We start from the raw sequence: 17,509 nt of genomic DNA on the forward strand, positions 1-17,509 counted from the left end.
TTTAAATAAAATGTTATGATTCCTTAGTGATTCACTTATTTGTGTGAATGATATAGCACACCAGACTTGACAACATCATGTAGAGGAGTAAATGTTGCAAAGTCAGATGGTAAAGGAAGCAGTAAATATGGAAGCATAAAATTTCAATGAAGTGTTGACAGATTTATTGAATAGTTGAAACTGTGACAAATGGTTTTAAATATGTGCAAGTACAAGATCATCTACTTTTCATTCAAAGGGGAGACAACACTATACTTTCTAAATGAAGCAATGCAAACAGTGGACATCCAAAATGGCTTGGGAGTCTAGCTACACAGATCTGTGTCATGGATAAGCAAAGGAAATAATCAAAAAGGATGAATGTAACATTGGCCTTTATATCTTAAGAAATAAAAAAAGGGTAGAAATTACATTTCAACTGTACCAAACCCAGTCAGACCACAGATATTGAGAGCAGTTCCAAGCATCTCACCTCATAGGAAGTGTGATGTACCCAGACTCCAAGAGTTAGTTTGAGGATAAATTTCACAAATTTGGTCAATAATCCCTGGAATTTGGGAGGTTGATATACGCCTTGATCAAAGTTTAAGAAAACCATGAATGTTTTTGTTCGTTTGCTTATGGGAAGCTGGCAATACTTGTAAGATCTTTACTTATTGCCCATACTAAATGCCCTTCAGAAGGTGGCGTGCGATGTCCGTGAACTGCTGGAGTCCTTGTAGTGCTATTACGGAGGAAGTTACAGGATTTTAACCCAGCATCAACGTTGTATTTCAACATCAGGATCGTATGCAACTTAGAGGAACTGCTGGTATTCTACGGGGGACTTAATGATCACTTCACACGTGGCAGCTGATGAAGGGCCAAGAGTTTAAGCACACATCCACAACTGTTCACACTTCAACTGAAAATCAGAAAAATAATCAATTCCATAGAGATGCCTAAGTGGGAGTAATAACAGGAAGATAACAGGATGTCGGCACCACGGCATATAAATTGAGCATTTATCCTCTGATTTGTTACTGGGGGCAGGAATGAGTTTATTATAATCATACTAATGTTGTTATCAATAAGAAATTAAAGTAGGACAAGCTTTTATGCTGCCTGTTGAATCTCCAGAGATGACTCTGTGGTGACTGCATTGAATCATTGAACGAAAGCACAGAAGGCAGCTTGATCCAGTGTTTGCCCTAACTCTGAACAAGCTGTCCTATTACATAGAGACATATGAATCAGCAGAAATAAACCATTCAAGCCCCTCCTCCTACCCAATCACTCCCCACCCCCAGCAGCCCACCTGACCGTTCAGTAAGATCATGGCTGATCTAATCACAAATCCAGATCATTTCTACCTGCCCCAGCAACTTTCAACAACCTTAGTTAATGTGATGAAGAACAAGGCTCCGCTAGACACTATTTTTAAATTACCAGTGTGATTGCTATTAGCTTTAACTTTTTTTTTTGGAATTCTAATTGGAAATTAAATTTCCAGCTAGTAAAAGGAATTCAAAGGATATCGAGGCAAATGATCAGTCATATTTTTGTTGACTGGCTGAGTGGCCTATTTCCATTTCTGTTTCCGGTGTTCACCCTCTCACAACTCAGCAGGTGCAATTTCCTTTTCCTTCAGAGAAAAGCATGCAATGACCAATGTCCTTGTTTAAAAGCAGACAGTTCTTTAAATCATCATGGCAAAACTGAACATTATACAGAAACACTCAGTAGCTTGGAATCTGCAGTTATAATGATGCCCAAATTCTAAGTTTCATTGTTATCATGGATAAAACTAACAGTAACATCTGGCATCCACATCAGCAGTTAAATGCAAAAAAAAGGAAATTGCTATATGTCATAACCCTGCTCCTCCACGGGATGTAATTGTGAAACCTTCAGAAAAATAAGGAAAATCAGAAATTTGATGTAAACATTAATTTTATATGCTCGATACTTCCTGGATAACCCATTTAAAAATGTAAATCTTGTTGAATGAAGTGTAATATAGCCTCTAATGCTATTCTAAAACATGGTAACTAAATACCTTTTCTGGTAATAAACAAATTTTTGAAGTCTGAAGTACAAACTTCATTAGTTTAAAAAACACCTTTTTTTGAAAGACTGCAAATACCTTTTTCTAAATTGATTAACATATTTCAGCTTTCTGCTTGTACATTGTGAGTGATTGTAACAAAGTCAGATGGGGTTATTAATATGGTCCAATCAGGGAGCCCTGTCTCACAGATAAACAGAAGTGTGAGAAGTTCTGTTTGCTCAAAGAGTTGGCTCTGAGGAAGTCAGGCCAATGTCAAGTTTTTTTGCATGCGTAAATAAAGACTGACTTGGGTGGCAGAATACTGGCCTCTGCGGAGTTATTTCATATATCCTGATCTTTATTCTGTTCTGTAAAAGTGAATGATAATCAGTGTCTTTCAATTCTGAGTTTGTGGACAGTGAGGATTCTTCAAACAAATTCAGTGCTGAGCCTACTTGAGGATTTCATTGCCTCTAGGCACCGGAGATCCTTACAGATGGCAGATTAACAGTAACTGACATCTTAAGCTAAAATCAACACCAAAGTGCCCACTAAAGACTTTTATTCATTGGTGACCACAAAATCTAGGCCAAAAAAATAGGCACATTGAGTGCAAATAATAAAATCACATTCAATAAAACAATGCTCTCCACCAATTCAAAATAACCATCCACAAGATGGGCCATCCTAAATGGGAATACAAGTACGGAAACAGTCTTCTAAACTTGAAATTCCTTTTCTGAAAGTTCTTGGGAAAATCAACATCATGACAGTCTCGTGGCATAAAACACACTCAAACACAAATATGGGAAAACATGCTTCTCGACAAGCTGTCAAAATGGATTTTCCTCCCCCCTGCCGTGACACTTACTTGGCTATACATATACTGCATTTCAAATTCAAAAGGAGACATGCTTGAAGGTATAGTGTGGTTATAGTATTTAAAATTAAAAAAAACCGATGACAAATGGTTATTTACTTATAAGTTATTCCAACTTTTAGGTGAAGCATATTTGGTAGTCACCCATCCAGTAAACCAGACTGAAATTATGGGTAAAATTCACCAGTACTCAAACTATAAATGTCTGTGACCCTGCCCATAAGTCATCCATGAGACAGAAGATGAAGTAGGCCACTCAGCTACTTAATGACCCAACCTCAATGGCCCTCTGTAGTAAAGAATTCCACAGATTCACTACCCTCAGAAGAAATTCTTCCTCATCTGTCTTACACGTGTGACCCCTTATGAGATACATTGCAATTAATTGTGGCCACGGCATTGATCCTGTGGTACTTCATTAGTTATAGGTTGCCATCCTGAAAACGTTGCCCATATCCCAACTGTCTATTAGTTAGCCAATCCTCCATACGTGCTAGCACATTACCTCCAACTCCATGGGCTCTACAAGTTCCTAATGTGTGGATTTTTCCAAAAATCCAAATATATTAGACGCCTGCTTTAGGTTATCTGCACTATCCATTTCTGCATTCCTCCACTGACTTAACTGAAGCAAATTGGAAAATAGTACCAACATCGTCTTCGAAGTCAAAAGACGGAGGTTCAAACTCCGCACCAAACAGGGGCAAGTGAAGACCAGATTTTAATTTTTTTTGTATACTGATGAGCTACACAGTTGAAGGGCACCACTTAATTAAGTGCCAACAGCACTTGCATGGGGCTCGAAGCAGTGGTAGTGTCTGTAGCTCAGTCAGGAAGACTGGGTTCAGGTCCCACCTGTTCAGAGGAGTAAATAACATCTCTGAACACGGTAACTGAAAAATATTTCCAAGCACAATGATAAATACGGGAGCACTGTGGGCTGCAGGCAGAGTGTAATGTCTCTATCTAATGCCTCATTTTGTAAATAAACAGATTATCAAAGCAAAGGATTACTGTCCAGCTTCATTCTTCACGATCCAGCTTGAGATCCAATTAACGTTGCAGCGGAGTCTCTGAAGTCTGGATTAACTTGAAGTGGGATATTTATATCCGGCCAGAGTAGGAAGCTGCTGTCCCACGTATAGGAACCCATAAAACCATTCTAACTTATAGGAGGTATAAACACTCAATCAACATAAAAGACAGTTATAGTAATTTACACCATGTCACACTTTCAATACGTATGCTAATCCTTCCATTTCCTTGCAGTATGCTCCATGTGAAGAACAGAAAGAACCAAATCAGCTGCTCGTTTATGGGACCTGTATTCAAAACTTGCTAGTTTCTGTTATATTTTTTCTATATTTCAGTTTATTCTAATCAGAACTGAAGATCATCTCGATATACTTTACATGCCAAAAAGCAGCCATGAGATGGCTTTCTTTAGTCTTTCACACGATATGGATGTCACTGATTAGGTCCTCGTTTACTGCCCATCCCTAATACAGTGAGCCCCCTTCCAGGGCCACTGCTGTCTATGTGATACAGTGCATACACAACACTGTTAAAAAGGAGAGTACAGGATTTTGATTAGATTAGATTACCTACAGTGTGGAAACAGGCCCTTCAGCCCAACCAGTCCACACTGCCCCTTGAAGCATCCCACACACCCCTGAACACTACAGGCAATTTAACATGATAAACCCACCTAACCTGCACATCTTTCGACTGTGGGAAGAAACCGGAGCACCCGGAGGAAACCCACGCAGACGCAGGGGAGAATGTGCAAACTCCACACGGACAGTTGCCCAAGGCTGGAATCGAACCAGGGTCCCTGGTGCTGTGAGGCTGCAGTGCTCACCACTGAGCCACCCAACAAAAGAAAGAACGGCAATGTAGTTCCAAGTTATGATGGTATATAGATTGCAGTGGAACTTGCCTGTATGCATCTACTGTCCTTGCTCTTCTAGCTGGTTGGTAGATATGTGGGTTTGGAAGGTGCTGTCGAAATGAACCAAATGAATTGTTGCAATGTTGTACCTGGTACACACAGCTGTCACCATGGCAAATTTGACTGAATGACAGCTGCATTGAAAGTCATTTTACACACACAAAAGGCAATCCTTTTTTTTAATTAAGACATTAACACCCGAGTTTCAAAACTTCCCATTGAACCTACACATTAAAAATTCAAGGCACATGATTCTTGCCCCTCCATTTTTCTTGCCTGCAGTCTTACCGAATACGACTCTGAGAGATGCCTCAGACCTTTCTTCAAGTATTGGAAATGTTTCTCTCTTTGAAGAGCAGGTCTGGAAAACACATGGTTAAATCAATCAATACAGATATTTGGCAACACTGAATCAATACCTGTTTTACAGTTAATATTTTTATCTATATATTCAAGCTGTATTATGACATGGAGAGAGACAACCAAACCAAATCTGCTTTTTCCTGTATTCACAACACAGTACAATTAAAGGCCCCCCAGTAATTACTCCAATGGTTCCTAACCAGACTCTTCAATAACCAATATCAACTGTGAATAATTAATTCCAAATACGTTTTGTTTTGTACATCAAAAGACTATTATTAAATACACAATTTTAGCAGAGGAAAACAATTAAACAAATACACTGGGGTCTATGCTTTAAACCTGAAACATTTGGTTTTTCAGCCACCATTCACAGAAAAAGACAAAGACAGCTGATGGATAAATAGAAGAAAATAACAAAATTGGCCAGATTACTTCAAATGGTTTTCACAATGCATTAATTCAAAGGCACATGTGGAGATCACGGTCATGTTCTTAGGCAGATAGCAATACTTCTAACTCAGCTATCCACTCTTTGGGCCTTTTGGAAGGTGGTGTACCAGATTAGGTAGGAAGCTTTCAAATCTTCATGCTGTTCAAGAACCATCTCCCAGAAAAGACAGTTCAAAATAATTCAATTCTGGTTCTGCCATGATCGACACTTCCCGAGGCCTCATTCAATAAACTTTCATCTGCTGGAACACAGGGTCTCTCTTCCAGACTTCCTGGAACCAATTCCCAAGTACCGGCCTTGTCAATGACCAACTTCTGCTATCAATGCTCAATGGGTTCCTACATCTGTTGGAACCCCTTTTATCAAAAGCCAACTACAATTAGTCTCCAGGTTCTGGCCTCAAACAAACAAGCTTGTTTAATCTGTTCTTTTCCTTTTATTACAAGCTGTCCCAAAGTCCACAAGTCATTTCCAGCTCTCAATTCAAAACCAGAAAAGAATTACAATAATGAAAAGTCAGCAAGGAGTCTAACTCTAAAGGGTTCACAAACAGACACTTGCAGGCTGCAAAATTTGTGTTTCTACAATTCTAGGTCCAAAACCAGACAATGAATGGATGCATTGAATTTTCTGACACTTAATTTTGCAAATCTTAAATATCTTGTATACTCATGTGAAATAAAATTACAGTATATTGATATCCTGCCCGTACACACTGCATTTAAATCATAGCATAATGTTAGTTCATTTCCTTCATATTACAGATCCAAGACAATTGATGATTCAATTAATTAAAAAGTAAGACAACCAGTCATAAAATTCATGAAAGCTAGAAATGTAATATTTCCTCTTGGGATGTTTTATACATGAGCAGATTTTAGTGTATTCCTTTAAGGTCTCAGAAATAGAAGACCCTAAACAGAATTTGCTCAATAATCATGAGTAAGGATGTCACAATTGGGAACAGAATTGCGTGTCATGGTTTCCACGGCCATCACAGTTTTATTGCATTAGTTTCAAGGAACTTGAAGTTTAATAGTATTTAATGCTTTAATCAGACAAGATAAGCTGGGACTGCAGCTGTTGAACTGCTCCAATAAACTACTTTGGACTTAGTTCAACCCACTGCAATTCTCACACTTCAGCTGACAGCATCTAATTCTGCACCAATTGTTACATGTGAGCAACATAAAGGAACTCTGGCAAAGTACTATAATATATACATGTTAAAGAATGCATAGGTCAGAGTTTTTAAAAAAATCAAAACAAAAATGTTTTGAGAGCAAGTCAAAATGTATGATGAAAGCTCAAACCATTTATCATCTGAATAAGGAGAGCTTGAAAAATACACAAATCAACATACACAAAAATTGGGTTTGTGCAAATAATTTCATTTCACCTCTCACACTGTGCCAGTTATGGCAGGTAGTACACTTTTAAAATCAACAACCAAATCTATGGCAGAAGTTCTGTATTGGGAGTTCTATTGTAGGAAGGCTACTCAAAAATTACACCAAGTAGGAGATATTCTGATTCTGAAGAAATTCTTGAAAAAACTAACATGCTTTAGATTGATCTGAAAAGGTTAATGTGGACAAACAGATTTTTAAGGTTATCACTAGCTCTATGAAATTAATATCGGTAGATTCACCCTGAAGTAAAATGCAATTTGGGAAGGATTATCATCGCGGGCCCCTCACATGAAGTGCTAAGCTTCTGCTTCAAGGGATGCTACTGTTAACGTGGAATGAGGTTCACTGCTCTTTCAATCAAGGCTGTTGTCATTCTCAGAAACAATTTGGAAGATTTTTCGCAAACTGTTTCATTTTCAACTTACCTAAAGAAACTTGTTTATAAAAGCATAACTGTGCATCTAGTTAACAGATCACATAACATGCACTTGAATTCTACAATCTGATAAGCCAAGAAATCCAGAAACTAGAAATATAAATCCACGAAATAAGTTATTAAAATATTCAGTTATGTGAGGGATTAACTCCTATAACATTCAGTCTTAACATTCTTTGACAGGATTTCATTACATGGGAGCAATAAAATTTCCAAGTTGGGACAGTAGAGAGTCAGTCTTCAGCAGTCATCGAATGTTACTTCGAAGTCCCCGAGCACTGAACCTTAACAGACTAAATGAAAGGAATGAGGTTCATGAATACAATTTATTCAGGTATCACTTGAATGTAAATCAACAGATTTTTCAACAGAACGAAGCTTCCAAAATAATACCCTTGGATTAATAAATTATGAAACACAGAGACAAAACCTCTTCAGTTCTCAGCATTTCAGGATTACAGCTTCCCTCCCCAACACTGCCCCCAAATTTAAACCAAGATTAGATGCACATCATTATTAGGGAAACGAAGCTTTACCTTTAAATCAACCTGAACGCTGAGTTTTGGGTAGGTTCCCTTATGGGAATGCAAGTCAGGTGCAGCCAAGCATAGTTCATCTCTATCTGACATTCATTTGGCTGGTGGGAATCAGATTGATGCCAACTGCAAGGGGTCTGATCTTATTCTGTCATGGATCAATTCAGTATCTGTTTCTTTGCCTTGCCTGAGGTGGAGATGGCAGCACCAGATGCTATTGGACAGAGGATTCTAGAAGAATCAGTTGTCATCTACACTGAGGCAGAATGTTGACATTTATTGGCACAACATACAGCAGGAAAACTAGGGACCAGAAATTGCATTTGAGGAGCTTCCAGGTTCTTGTGGTGTGGTGCATTATTGCATAAGTTCTTCAAATTTTAAACCATGAGTTGAAACTCAAACAATTCTTAGCACTTGATCAGTAATTAGAGGTAATATTAGTTGTCTAGTTAAAACTAAGCACTTAGACAAGAAACACAAGACAACGAAGGAGAAAAGTGAAACACAAACGTGACTCTCAGGAACTGAGAACACCAAGCCTAGTTCATTGCATGAGTCATAGTGGCCTGTGACGTAATTGCCCAGTATTAGGTTAATGTCACTTATGGTTCAATCTGCAGCAACTCTGCAGTTTTAATAGAAACTGAAAGGTCAGAACTGTCAGGATTTCTGATTACAGTGGTAGCCTCTTCTATTTTATGGCTTTGCTTCTACTCTTGGACAACATAGGTAAGTGAATCATTAACAGCTTACTTATGGCACGGCATCAATCATTAATTGTACCCCCTGGTGAATTCATTACAATTTCTTTACAACCATAATTTAACACTTCTTTATTACTTAACTCATAAAATGCAGGGATAAAAATACATCTGGTCTAAAAGAAAATGCTGAACACTTTCATCAGACAACATTAGTGCTGAAACCTGGCAAGGTACAGCTTCTCAAGTTGGATAATTCAGACCTCAGATGAGACTCAGAGAGGACTTAACCACCTAACTTTTCATGCAATTAATAAAATTTCTCTTTCCTCTTCCACCCTTAGGTAATCTTCACCTTGCAGTCTTGAGTCACCATTCTGTAATCTCCTTCACTAGTGGCTATAATTCAGTGGACTTCATCATACCATGTTGGCAGATTAATAAACTACAAACAGCATTACTACTCAGCCTGACACTGCCCTCAGCTGAACGCTATACACATGAAATTTTTAAATATAATGGTGCTGGAGAACACTGTTTCCTTTTCCAAACCTCAGGGTTACAAAAGGCTCTGCTGCCAGCTGACATCGGGAAGCATAACTCAACAGAATCTGGGAAATCAATCCTGAGAGGTTCTCAGTCTCAGGTGAACACAATCAGCAATTTATCAAGCACCTCTACATTTCTGTCAAAAGAGAAAAGAAGTTACACTTTGCATGTTGCCAACCAATAACAGAAAATCCCAATTTTACATATAAAAGTCATGAGGAATAAAATCTTTACACTAAATGTGGGAGGAATTAAGGACAAAATAAAGATTTCAACCTAAGAACTAAAATGTTTGCTCTACGTAAAGAATTCCCTCAGGGGCACGGGGGAAGTGGGGTGGGGGTGTGGGGTGTCTACCAATAGCAGGTGGATTGCAACAATTCAAGGCGGCAGCTCACCACCACCCTCTCAAAAAGACAATAAAATCCTGGCCAGCCAGTGAAAAGACAAAATGACAAGAAAAACAAAATTTACACCAGTTGCAGATTCATTTAAAATTAAACTAAATAATTCTGAGAAAAAGCAAAGCTTTAAAATGAAGAATAAAACAAAAAGTCTGTAAATTGCCTCTTTACCTCCACCTACTGAGAAACATTCTGAATTGACTTAGTCACAATCCCATTTCCCAGTGTGACACGCCACGTGGAACCAAGAATTGTAAACCAGATGCTTTCCAATCTTCACTAATGCAGAACTTAAAGCTCATGTCAACAAGACTACATGCTTACAGTATGGTAAGTTGAAGACATTTACTTCGCATACAAGGATTATCCTAACACTACAGCAACATTAAAGATGCCAGCAAACATAAGAGTATTGCAAGATCAACTCTACCAGATTGTTATAGATAGCAATGAACTATAAATTAAGGACCTACACTCTAATAGTCATTTCTATACTCTCCCATTTGTTGCTTTATGATATGCCCTGCATTGTTTCAATAACTCAATGAGTTTGTAGATACTCTGCAGCAACTTTGAAAATTTCACTCTCCAGCTAAGAAAGGTAACACATTTTAATTTAGAATCTTGGCAGAATTTACAAATTTTGTACCAGCTGATTGGAAGATTTTAAAGCTTGCCAGCAGCCAGTGTTTTACCGTCATTTAGAACTTAATTTTTGCAGCATATGAAATAAGCAGGGAATTAAGAGCTTACCTGTCGCTTTAGTATCTCCACAATTAATCTTGAGAATTCTACTGGAATTATGGATCCTGAACAGGAAGACCCGCCCACCAGCTAAACGCAGGATAGGATATCTAGAGAAGACTGGCACAAGGGACACAGCCTTAGAATTAGTAGGCCATTTAGGTCAGAGATGAGAAGGAATATTTTCATATTGACAATGGTGAAACTTTAGACTTCCTTCCCCAAGAGGTCATAAATCACAACACTGGGTTACACTATAGGTCATGTGATTTCTGACCTTGTCCACCCCAGTCCAACACTGGCACCTCCACATCTTGTCTCCCCAAGAGGGCTTTACAGTCCTCCGTTACTGAGTTTCTTGGTAATTTTCTAGATATTAAAATTACCGGAGGAATCTGAGTTAGTGAAGGAAACTAATGTTGAGGGAGAAGATTAGCCATGAATTATTTGAAGGGCAAATCTAGGCAAAATGGGCAGCCCAGGGTCTCCCAGCAAGCAAGGAGCAGATCCTGAGCTGACCACCATACCCCTTTCACCCCCAGCCCAGACTGTTGGGCTGGGCCAAGGCACCAGGTACGCAGCTTATGCCCAAGCTAGCATTGGCGGAAGGGACAGAAGGCAGACCAGTGGCATGATCTGGGAGACCACTGGATGGGAAACAGGGAGGTATAGAATCTGCTCATCCTCAAGCACTAGGCTCAAGCTCAGACATGGCGGTCGCTGAGTGGCAGAGGCAGAGGCTGTAACCAAGACTCCACAGCCCATTACACAGACTTCTGAATCCATTTCAGAGACGTGGCGAATGTCAAGCAGTCACTGGAGCAGCAGAACACAGACAGGTAGAGAGAAAGACTGCAATAAAATCTTGCATTTTATTCCACATTTCAAGGTGGCGCTGCAGTGTGGCGATACTGTGTATAACATGCAAGAAAATACTTTTCACTGTATTTTTACATGCACGTGGCAATAAATCTAACTTGCCTATCAATCATTTATGCAAGCAGAGCTGAGGATAGCATAATAAAAATATTGTATTATCATTCCGAGGATGAAATAACACTCGAGATATTATAAGACAGTACCATGCTAATTTACTGCACATTTCAAATGCTGCAAAAATTAAGTTCTAAAATAACAGTAAAATTTAAATCTTCCAATTTGTTTTAAGTGCATACTTTTCTGTAATTTGTGCTTCCTGCATTATTCTCTCCAAGTACAGCTTGGGATGGTAGGTAGCAGTAAAAATCCCTGTAGTCCTAGAGGACCACAGTGCTTCTCTAATAATAGAGAGATGGCTGGTGGTTTAATTGGAGGGTCACCACACCACGGCAAGGTTGAGAAGGTGACCTCATGTAACAACTGGAGTAAGGTTTAAAAAAAAGAAATCTCTTTTCATTCCAAGTTTTATGCAATTTGCTTTATTTATATTTTTGTGCAGAAGAGCCAAGCCCAAAAAAAACTTTTAAAAGAAAAAGAAAGAAAGTTGGTTGTGCACGTTGAGGACAGCCAACTGTGTTCCCACACTGTAATGTTTGATAAAAGGCATGCTGCTCAGGGGGAGCATGTAAAGTACCTTGTGTCTATCTGGACAAGAAGGAGCTATTAGAGACTCACAACATGGTTTCTAGCAAATAAAGGTCAAGTTTTTTCAATCAACTCAGTTTTTTTTTTGAGAAGGTTCTGACACTATGGCACAATGGGATAACTTTTAAGCTGACAGTCTAATGAATCGGAAACAAGATCCTGAGGTCAAGAAGTAATTGGGTATGCTCCTGTAGGCACAGGACAGTTGTTATTGGTAATGGTTCTGCATGGAGAATTTTTAACAGCAGAGTCCTATTGGGATAGACAATAGGATTGTTGTTTTTAACCAGCTATACTAACATTCTGAATGAAGGTATTGCAGAAACCATTGGCAAGTTTGTTGAGAATCCATGGCATGAAGCCGTGGCAAATTGAACACTACTGTTAGCACTGAGTTCAAGCTACAGCATAATACAAATTGGACCCTCTCAAATGCAAGTACTGGATATTAGAACAAAGAGGGGAAGGATTTGTAATCATCAGAAAAACAATTCAAAAGGGGCTGCGTAAGATTACAGACTTGTCAGTTTTAAATGCCATCATGGAGATCAACTAATACTGCAAATAAAACATGGGGATAAACTGACTTAACAGTGAAGCACTATTCTATAAACGGCAAGTCTTTTGACTACAATTGGAGTAGCACGTGTTATTCCAAGCCCTGAGCTTCAAAACAGCACGTATCTACCAGAGACAGAGCAGAGAATGACAACAAACATGAGCTTAAATGCCAGCGCATTACCTACAGAAGAAATAGCACAGAAGCTTAGGTTTACATTCTCAATTCTCACTGATCAGCTGCACTGAATGTAATTTTTAATCCATGTTGGTGCACATAGTCACAAAAGCATCGATTGTGAAAGAATGCTTTCAAAAATATTACATACACAGTATTAGCTCATGGAAACTAAGTTGAGGGAATTTGGCAAATCAGTCTTATTAAGAACCATTTGCGATGGCTTACCCTCCAGCAATGAAGCTAAACGATTTTAAAGCAGAGTTTTAAATAGTTTTGGCACAGATCTAGTTAAAAGACATAGCAGAGTTCTCACGTGAATATTTGACAACCTTAAACACAATTAAATTTAATTTTCAAAACAACTTTCTTGGAACTTCTACATCCAGGCCAACAGAAATTGCAATGACCTTGATATATTATTTGAGAAATGTTTGATACAGTAGTATTTTCAATGTACTGCAAAGTTTGCACCTGGGGGAGAATTAATGCACGAGAACTACTAACAGGTATTTTGACACGGCATACACAGGAGCCATCCAAAGCAAACTTGAAGCCAAAAAAATGCTGCTGACAAGTATTTAGTGTTATACCATTTGAGCTCAGTGACACACACAAAGTGAGAGGTTTCATTCTGCATAAGGTAAGCAAAAATCGAAGCAGACATTTGACATAAGGTTCTCGGAAAGGTATTCTGATGAATTGTAGTGGCAATAGTTTTGCTTCACAGTTCAATCCAACTAGCATATACAGATTGTTCAATATAATTGTGAGGCAATCACAGAAGTGTTGTGGTTTTGATTCATGTACTTACTGCAGCATGCTCCGATCAATTCTGAATGCTTCATATGCCTCTTCCACATTCAGTTCTACTGTCTTCTGTTACATGGAAACAGAAAAGGTACATTTTCGCATTTTATTAAGATTAACACTGAATTCATAGAAAGTAGAATAATTTTTAAAAACTAAATATCAATGTCCCTCTATCTCACCAGCTCTTTTCAGAGCAACAGGATGAGAAGAGAGGAAAGTTTGCTCTGGAAACAAACAATTCACACTTTTGAATCCCACTTAAAGATTCTGTTGTTACGAACATATGGATTGCTCGTGAGCAAAACAAATGGCATTGCTTTTCTCAAAGCAGCAAAGTGCATTAAAAAGTCTCCTCCCAAGATACATGGCATTTAAAAATAAATTTCAGAACAGGGTTTTGGCTAAGCAAAACTAGTCCATTAAAGATCAACAAAACCTTCACAAATTTCTAAAGGATTAGCTATCACACATGATCCAGTACACTAGAAGTGCCACCACTGGTTCAGGCAACAATAAACACCATAACTTTTTCAGAAAACAATTTTCCAAAGGCAGCATTTTACACATACCAATTATTAATGAGACAGGCCATAGGCTCAAGTCCCTTCAAGACAATTAGTCATTTGTCTCCTCTGGCAAAAAGATCTACAAATATTTTAGGGAGAACTAGTGTACAAACTGAAATATCTCCAAAAACAAAAACAAAGGGTCATGGTACACACCAAATATTGAATGCCAATGATTAAGATGCAGGCAGTCAGGCACACCATATCTGAAAATGCTATGGTCTTGGCATGGATATAAATATGGACTGGAGAATTCAAAGACACGTAGCAAATGAAATTGTGTGAAGTGTGAATGATACATAACGGTAGGAAGAATGAGGAGAATCAATTAAAAAATAAAAATACAATTCTAAAAGGGTACAGGAGCAGATAGTCCCGAGGGTTTACAAACACAAAGCAAGGAAGTTAGCAGGGTAGATTGAGAAAATTGTCAATAAGGATCCAGGGCTTATTCAATAAAGGCATAGAGTACAAGAGCAAGGGATGGTGGTTGTGGGGGAAAAACAGTATAGCAAACTGTCCCCACATCTCCTCCCTCACCCAAAAAGACTTTCCACATCAAGCAGATGTTCACCTGCACATCTGCTAATGTGGTATACTGCATCCGCTGCTCCCATTGCGGCCTCCTCTCCATCAGAGAAACCAGGCAGAGGCTTGGGGACCACTTTGCAGAACACCTATGCTCAGTTCACAATAAACAACTGCACCTCCCAGTTGCGAACCATTTCAACTACCCCTCCCATTCCTCAGACAACATGTCCATCCTGGGCCTCCTGCAGTGTCACAACAATGCCACCCGGAGGTTGCAGGAACAGCAACTCATATTTCACTTGGGCACCCTGCAGCCCAATGGTATCAATGTGGATTTCACAAGCTTCAAAATCTCCCCTGCCCCTGCTGCATCCCAAAACCAGCCCAGCTCGTCCCCGCCTCCCTAACCTGTTCTTCCTCTCACCTATACCCTCCTCCCACCTCAAGCCGCACCCCCATTTCCTACCTACTAACGTCATTCCACCCCCTTGACCTGTCCGTCCTCCCTGGACTGACCTATCTCCTCCCCACCTTGCTGTCTACACTCACCTCTACTGGCTCCATCCTCACCTCTTTAACTTGTCTGTCTCCTCTCCACCTATTTTCTCCTTTATCCATCTTAGATCCACCTCCCCTTCCCTCCCTATTTATTTCAGAACTCTCTTCCCCTCCCCCATTTCTGATGAAGGGTGTCGGCCCAAAATGTTAGCTTTCCTGATCCTAAGATGGTGCTCAGCCTGCTGTGTTCATCCAGCTCCACACCTTGTCATCTCCCAACCAGCTTGTGGTTGCAAAGGCAAAACGTAGTGTCAGACATTAGATGTGACTCCACAAAAAGGAGGAAAAGAAGATAGAGGGTAGTAGTGAGATTCAGGGAGTGAATTCAATGGAAAACACAACTTCTTATGCAGACGCACTTAAAAACATAGCTCTTTGAGAAACCAAAATTAAAAGCATGCAAACATCTCATAGGGTTAGTGACAGAAGTCAGGATGAGTGAGGTCGTGGAGTGATTTCAAAACAAGGATGAAAATTTTTTTAAAAAACCAAGATATTACTGAACGAATATCCAATTTAAGTCAAACAATGGGCTGAATAGTGAATGAAACTTGCTTTGAGTTAGAATACAGGCAACCTAAAGTTTGGATGAGCTCAAATTTAAGGAGGGCAATATGTGGAAGGCTGTCCAAGAGAGAGAGAGAATGGTTAGATCTCAAAGTAAGAGGTAACTATATAGATTTTGCCAAAAGGGTGGGCAAGTGTGAATCAGACAGTGCTTTAGAGGTGGAAATAGGGGTACATATGTAGTTAAAAGCTCATGTCAGGTTAAAACACAACTGGGGGTTGTGTTTTAATCACAAGAGTCTGGTTTAGCATCAGGTTAATGGATGGTGTCAATAGCAAGACCACAGGAGATTGGGATATCGAATAAAATTATTAGCTGAGTCTTCAAGATTTAATTGGGCGGGGGGGGGGGGGTGGTAGAAGTCTGCACATCCAGTACTGGGTGAATACAGAAAGATGGACGAGTCCACGGAGGTGTTAACAATATATATGTAGAAACTGGTAACTTCTGTTCAGATAATGTTTGGACGATGAGGGGCTGCACGCAGATCAGAAATAGAAGCAATCCAAGTACAGTTCTGAAATGGACACTATGATGCCAAGTGAATTGGTGCAGAAGCAGGAAAAGACGCTAATGCAGGAGGGTTCTCCGCTTACAAGTAGATAAAGACGGGTGCGTTTGTGGGCAACATCACCACTAGGTGGAGCATCACGCACGCAGGTCTAATACCACAACATTTATTCTGAAGTTTTCGGTGCAGCAAAAGGAGAATGGGGCAGTAAGTGCAGATGGTATTTATGGCTCAACCAGACTTTTAAAATAAGATCATTATGCATTGCAGTATATTTAAAATAATTGCTGCCTTAGAAGTTACACTAGTTCAACTGGGATTGGTCGCTATGAATAGGTCCACTGCACAAATACCAACAAATGCATGATAAGTGAAAATCTGCTATTGCTCGTCTCTGGTTGTAATTAGCTTGAGTATTGCAACTTCACTCTCCTGGAAGTATCTCACTTCAATTATGGAGGCTTTATAGCTCACAAAATGTGATAGAAACACAAGCAGAAATCGCTGGAGAAACTCAGATCTGGCAGCATCTGTCACATGATGAATCCAGCGATCCTTCAAAACCTGAACTCTTTTCTCTCCCGAATGCAGCCAGACCCTAGTTTCCAGCAATTTCTATTTTTATTTCAGATTTCCAGCATTTGTTGTTTACATTATTGAAATGTCATAAATATTAGTATTTTCAGTAGGAACATTGATCACCACAGAAGTCGTTTGCAGAAGCATATGTAATATTGTTCATTCACAGATGGCCCTAGGTCACCATGGAATGGAGCAACAGCCCAGCCAAATGGTCTCACAGTGAACAGGTATTGATGGAGGATAGTTTGATCAATTGTGTCGAGACCTGCAGATAGGTCAAGTCAACTCAGTAGTGACAGCTTATCTTTGTCAGTATTAGCATGTTTGTTCATATTTACGTGCATGTGCTGCTTGTTTGTGTTCGTATATACACATGCATCTGTGTACGTGTCTGCTTGATGTGTATGAGAGAACAAATACCTCTATACAACAGTACAAGTTATTGTAGGTGTACATGGAGGGTGTGTACATATGTCTGATTGACTAAGTACTTGTGTGTTCATGTGTTTGACTGAGTGCATCTTTGTAAATGCAAGTCTGCTTACATGCAAATTGTGGTGAATGTAATGAGGTTAGCCAGCTGGACCTCAGAATAGGA

The 17,509-nt window shown here is 39.3% G+C and overlaps 1 protein-coding gene across 2 annotated transcripts in view; it reads right to left on the reverse strand.

Moving 5' to 3' along the window:
* Nucleotides 1-17,509, reverse strand: part of fntb (farnesyltransferase, CAAX box, beta) — a 76,894-nt gene that overhangs the window by 43,391 nt on the left and 15,994 nt on the right. For both annotated transcript variants that reach the window (XM_048537119.2, XM_048537118.2), the window contains exons 2-3: nucleotides 13,597-13,661; nucleotides 5,149-5,221 (exon numbers count right to left, since the gene is read on the reverse strand). In XM_048537119.2, the coding sequence (XP_048393076.1) occupies nucleotides 5,149-5,221; nucleotides 13,597-13,661 (138 nt within the window). The remainder of the gene's footprint in view (nucleotides 1-5,148; nucleotides 5,222-13,596; nucleotides 13,662-17,509) is intronic.

Source organism: Stegostoma tigrinum, chromosome 10, assembly GCF_030684315.1.
Source record: "Stegostoma tigrinum isolate sSteTig4 chromosome 10, sSteTig4.hap1, whole genome shotgun sequence".
NCBI classification, from domain to species: Eukaryota; Metazoa; Chordata; class Chondrichthyes; order Orectolobiformes; family Stegostomatidae; genus Stegostoma; species Stegostoma tigrinum.